This window comes from Grammomys surdaster, unplaced genomic scaffold (assembly GCF_004785775.1).
Source record: "Grammomys surdaster isolate TR1022 unplaced genomic scaffold, NIH_TR_1.0 323, whole genome shotgun sequence".
Taxonomy (NCBI): Eukaryota; Metazoa; Chordata; class Mammalia; order Rodentia; family Muridae; genus Grammomys; species Grammomys surdaster.
Genome location: NW_021604742.1, coordinates 378,866 through 385,105, shown reverse-complemented (window position 1 = coordinate 385,105; position 6,240 = coordinate 378,866). Strand labels below are relative to the sequence as shown.

The 6,240-nt window shown below is 36.2% G+C and overlaps 1 gene segment (V, D, J or C); it reads right to left on the bottom strand.

Annotated features, from left to right (window-relative positions):
* Positions 1 to 1,474: 1,474 nt before the first annotated feature.
* On the bottom strand, positions 1,475 to 1,970 carry LOC114629967. The segment is given in 2 exon segments: positions 1,475 to 1,803; positions 1,884 to 1,970. Coding segments are annotated over 2 exon segments (375 nt in total).
* Positions 1,971 to 6,240: the final 4,270 nt, after the last annotated feature.

Here is a 6,240-nt window from a genome sequence, read left to right as displayed (position 1 = left end):
CTCACCCATCTGTTGGGTATTTCACCTAATGTCAGCCCTGTTGTGTCCTGGGAGCCTATTGCTTTCCTGGTATCTGAGACTTTCTGGTGGCTATCCCGAGTTCCCTATTCCTGATGGCTACACACCTCTGTTCATTTTCCTGACCCTCTGAACATCTCCCCTGTCTCCTCCCACACTTGTTCCTGCCCTTTTTTTCTCTCCACCTCCTCTCTCCCTCCCGAGTCCCTCTCTTCCTCAACCTCCCACGATTATTTTGTTCCTCCTTTTTAAGTAGGACTGAAGCATTTACAACTTGGTCATCCTTTTCTTTGAACTTCATCTGGTTTGTGAGTTGTATTGTAGATATTCCAAGCTTTTTGCCTAATACACACATTTTTCCTGCATACAGGAAAATACAAGTTTAACTGTAAAACTAATCATTCTGTAGTTGCTAATACTTCCCATATTATTGATGATTTGATAAAATCATGCAAAATTTAGGAACAGTAGGCTCAATTATGCCAATATTCTTGTGTCTTCCTGTATGTTTTTCAGTGTGTAGGAAAAAGGCCATATCTAAAAACAATATAAATTAAAACTTGCTAATCATCCTCATTACAGTAAACTTTTCTCTAGTATAGCTGTAAAATATGAAAAGAATTTTTACTTTTCCAGTCAATGTTGATCTAGTGTTGGAAAAGAAGATAATTCCGTTCCAACAAAGAGGGGATAGTGCACTCAGGGCTGCTGATGACAAGGTCACACCTCTTTCATTCCAAGCTAAGAATTCCATTGCTCTGGCCCCAATGTTATCTAAGCAGGAGACCAGTTGTTCCCAGAACAGCAGAATTTATATGCTCAGGACTCTACCACATGGCATGCAGCTTTATTTCTAATCCAGAAATAATATCTGATTTGACTTCTACTACCAAAAGCAATTTATATTTATATGTACTAACCCCTTTAGTTAAAGGTATACATTTCTATAGAAGTAAAGTTGCTACTCCCAAATCCATGGTAACCTTATTTAAAAAAAAACCTGCCCTTTCTTGTTTCAGACCCATCAATGGACTATGAAACAGGTTTTTGTTTGCCTACATGTTGTTGGTTTGGACTTTACTTGCCCTATTCATAATATAGTTTATTTGTGTCTAGTTAAGCAGCAATTAATAATCTCTTAGATTTGAAGGATATTCATATCATAATATCTTACAATAGCATATTCTTTTTCTTTTATTAAACAATAAACATGTCAATAAAGATGTTCACTGGTAAAGAACTGGTCAAAAATACAGTATACTTTAGGGGGATTCCAAATCAGCATAATTTTGACACACCCTTTAGTAAAGTTCACAAATACTATATAGAACTCTGAGGAGGAGGCAGACATATGGGGACACTCAGAATGACTATTTCTGAGCAAATCATCAGGATAACCTTCTCTGTCATCTCAGGTCTAAGGCAGTTTCCTGCTCTTCTATGGTTTTTGACACACTCAGGATGTGGTTGTGACACTGTGTCTTGTACAGAAATAGGCAGCAGTGTCCTCAGATGTCAGGCTTCTCAGCTGCATGTAGGCCGTGTTGGAGGATGTGTCTGCAGTCAGAGTGGCCTTGTCCTGGAACTTCTGATTATATTTAGTATTACCATCCTCAGGATCAATCCTTCCAATCCACTCAAGGCCCTGTCCAGGCCTCTGCTTCACCCAGTGCATATAATAATCTGTAAAGGTGTATCCAGAAGCCTTGCAGGACAATTTCACTGAGGCCCCTGGCCTCACAAGTTCAGACCCAGACTGCTGCAGCTGGACCTCTGAGCTGACTCCTGTAGAAAGAAAGGCAAATTCAATGTTTCTGTCACAACAGTATATGGCCCCTAAAGTTTGAAACTTAGGAGCCCCTTACCTGTAGTTACTGCCATCAGGAAGGGGATGATCCAGGTACATTTCATGATAAAGACCTTGTGATTCAATGACTGTAGTTAAAACAGTGTTCATATGTTGTAGTTTGCTTTGAATAAACCTGTATTTATCATCATAGACTCACATGATTTGCATATTCATGAGGCAGGTCTTTCTTACATAAGGACATTCCAGCTGGAGAAGAAGGAAGTATAGTGCACCTGGGCCAGTCAACAGGGTGCTCAGGTCCAAATGCTAATTCTGTCTGAAGAACTTTCCCTGAGATATGTGCAGACCATTGAGATATAATGTCCAAGCCATTCTCTCAATTTTAAAGTAGAGTCATAAGCTGACACATTTACTTGTCTTGATGACAAAACTGATTGGTGGTAGTAGCCATGATGATAGTGGTTACTAGAAGTTTTAAAAATTCATTTATGAGAGTTTGCAGTCTTCTTTCATATACATGAAAATAATAGTGGTCTTTGCTGAAGGTTGCATACTAAAATGTTACCAAAATGGCAGCAAGTAAATGTGTGTCAGAAATATGTGCATGTAAATGATTATTTATTCAGTATTTTCTATAAGAAATAAATTATGAACCAAACAACATGTCTGTAGACAAATGATTGAATAAACTAAATATGCTATATATAAAACACAGCAGAATGTATTCTTCTGTAATGATTAAGAAACTAAACTTTCTTAAGTAAATTAAGACCTTTATAGAAGCACAGATACTATATGAATCGCTCATTTGTGGTCCTTAGATATTTTACAATTATATAGGCAAATATGTAATAAAACATAAGTGAAACTATCTACTTGCAGTAAATGGTGAAATGAGAATGACAGGGACAAGGTAAGGATATGTTGATGTAATGGAGCAAATATGCCCAGTGTACAGTATATTTTTGTAATAAAAATTCTAAACATATATAAAGTTCTTAGTTTCATTCTTAAAAAACATTTTTGTTTATCCCTTGCAATTTTCATTCATGGCTAAAATCTTTTCCTCCAAAGCTTCTGACCTTCACTTTCTTGTTTGTGATTATTACACATATGCTTATGGACATGAGTACACACACACACACACACACACACACACACATATATATATATATATATATATATATATATATATATATATGTATATAATTATTCTACTTAGCATTGCATTTACTTGACTACAATGCTGAGCACCTGATATTAGATATTTGAAAATATTTATAAAATAATGTGTTTATAAGTCTACATAGAAATATACAGGCAACTCAACTCAGTTACAAGAAAAGAAAGGCGAAACCGATAGACAGACAATCTTTTTAAACATCACTTCTGTATTTTCAAAGATATTTAAATACAATTTCAATTTTTAAATCATTGCTGAGATGTGGTTTAAACATGCAAGGGTATGGTCAACACAAAGTTTGGGCTAATATGTCAGAAAAAGGAAATTTTAAGAGATGGTGAGAAATGCAAAAATGAGGACGTTTTGTTGCTTGGGTAGAAACAAGAATGATCACAATGTTCTGCACAAACAAAATTAACATCATCATATCATCTCCCAAACAACTAGTGGGCTATGTTTAAGAGACAGCAACATGTGTCAGTGAAATGTCTACACCATTAAGTACAACCATTGGAGGATTATTCACAAGAGCTAAGAAGTTGGGTTGTGGAAATCTAGGAGTTAGTGATATTCAAAAATCCACACTGTATACACATATATAATGATAAAAGATGCAATAAAAAGGTTGAAAAATTAGTCACTATTTTTTGTGGGTAAAAGAATGTATAAAGAATATAAAGATTGATCAAAATATTGTTACATTGTTACATGGGCTTGAAATGAAGAAAGTGCTGTCCTGTGGGAAAACATGGATGGGCCTAAATATGTTACCCTAAGTGAGAAAACTCAGGTATATGAAGATATATGTTACCTAAACTGAACTGTGTGTGCTATATGGAGTATAGAAAGCTGGAAATCCAGGAAGGAATAGTATGTCCAGATTCTCAGAGGCTGAGGTGGCAAGAGGAAGTGATAGCTAAAGAGCATGTCTCAGATTTATGATACAGACTATACACATGGGTTTTATATTTCAATATTAGTTAATGAATATATGTTAAATATTTGAACAAGAAAAATTATATCAGTCATCATGTTAATTTAGTGGTCTTCTGTTTCAACACTCTATTCATAAATTAAACATAAGATAATAACTTTGATATACAAAGATTTTATTTGCCAATATTTGATGTTTAGAATCAAATATCAAACACTGGTGATATTTCAGTGAGACATTTCAGTTTGGAAATACATTACTGATTTCTACTGTATCTTTTTAAGGTTATATTTCAATATGATGTGTGAATATAGTTACTGAATTTATCCTATTGGGTCTTGCAAGCATAAATGTGTCATTTTCCTTACTATTTTAAGTAAATTTACTTTAAAAAAAATCTATTTTCCTAATTCCTCCCAAGTGTTTTACCATCTCCCTATACACCCACTTTCACTTTCATGTTATTTCTCCCACTTAGAAAGAAAAACTGAAACAGAAACAAAACAAATACAAAAACATCCCATGAAGTCCATGTTTTGTTGTCAAACTAATCCAGATCATGAGGCCTTCTGTGAAATTTAATTGATATACTCATTGTCAATCCAATGTAGAAAGCATACATCCTCTAAGCAGCTATCAAGCATGATTGGGTTCATTGTTAAGATTGTTAACTGGTCCCCACTTTCCCTCATCCATGATTGGGTTTTGTCTAGCATTAGCTTCTGTAGGTGTTGTTCATGAAGTCACAGTATCTGTGAGTTCATATGTGAATCTTCCATGTCATTTCTGTCAAACACTGTTTCTTTGACGATGTCTACATCCTCTGGCTCTTAAAATCATTCTACTTGCTTTTCTGTATTGGTCCCTGAGCATTGAGGACAGAGATGTGAGAAAGACATCCCATTTAGGAATGAGCATGTCAAAGACTCTTACTCTGTCCTGGCCATCTATTTGTGGGTTTCATGGTGCTATTTACTATATACTGAAGCAGAACTCTTGGAAAGCTGGCTAACCTCTACTGCCAACTTCAGAAGCTCTCCCATTCCTGTGAAATAACCACATTATAAAGCAGCAACATTCAGTTTTTATAAGTAGATTCTTGTGAAAGTTTCTTTAGTAAACACTGTGGAGCACCACATCTTATATAAAACTACCTTTATTGTTATTGTTATTATTATTATTGTTATTATTATTATTACTATTATTACATTTTGTGCAGTCCAGTCACCAGTCATTACCCACTTCCAGTCTGCTGTTTCACACAGTTCTTCATCTCATTCCTCCTCTCCTCTGTCTCCAAGTGGATGTCCTCCAACCCCTGTAGACCTCCCTACTCCCTGGAGCCTCATGTCTTTCATAGGTTAGTCACCTCTTCTGTCATTGAGGTCAGACAAGGCTGTATTCTGCTGTATATGTGTTGGAAGGCATTGGACCAGCTCATGTATGCTGCTCTGTTGGTGGCCCAATTTTTGAGAGATCTTCGAGGTCCAGGTTTGTTGAGATTGCTGTTCTTCATATTGGGATATCTTCCTCCATAGCCTCTTCCAGGCTTTTCAAAGTTGAAATACTTCATTTTGTGTGAAAATATATGCATCTTTATCATTCAGCTACTTGTTGGGCCTCTCAGAGGACAGCAATACTACATTCTTGTCTGCAAGCACACTATAGCAGCAATAATAGTGCCAGGCCTTGTAACCTCCCCTTGAGATGGATCCCAAGTTGGGCCAGTCACTGGACCACCTTTCCCTCACTCTTAACCCTCAACCCTTAACCTGAATGAGCTCCAGGGTCCAGCATTGTAGATAAACCAGATGATCTTTGTGATATCATCAAAGGACAATGTTAGTCTCACTCTTGGGAATGAGAGCAAAGCTGATAAAGCTGAAGGCCTTCCCTCCTATTTATACACAGGACAGAATTCAATAGGAACACTGATATTCACATTAGAAGTTTAATTTTATTAAATTCAATCCACACAGAGCAACATTTCTCACCATCGGCTCAAAGTCATTCGTAATAACAAACATCAAAGTTAAGATGGTTCAACATGTGATTCTCGAAACATGGAGACAGGGCATGAGTATGTGTGAGAAGAGATGCAATGATGGAATTCAAAATTGCTGCAATTGAAACCTGATATATGAGAAAAACAGGAGTACATGAATATTTCAACAAATGATATCCAAAAAGGAATCAACTTGATGATCAGCAAGTAATCTTTAACACAAGAACTCAATAAGGACCAAAGCAGTTCTCTCTCTCTCTCTCTCTCTCTCTCTCTCTCTCTCTCTCTCT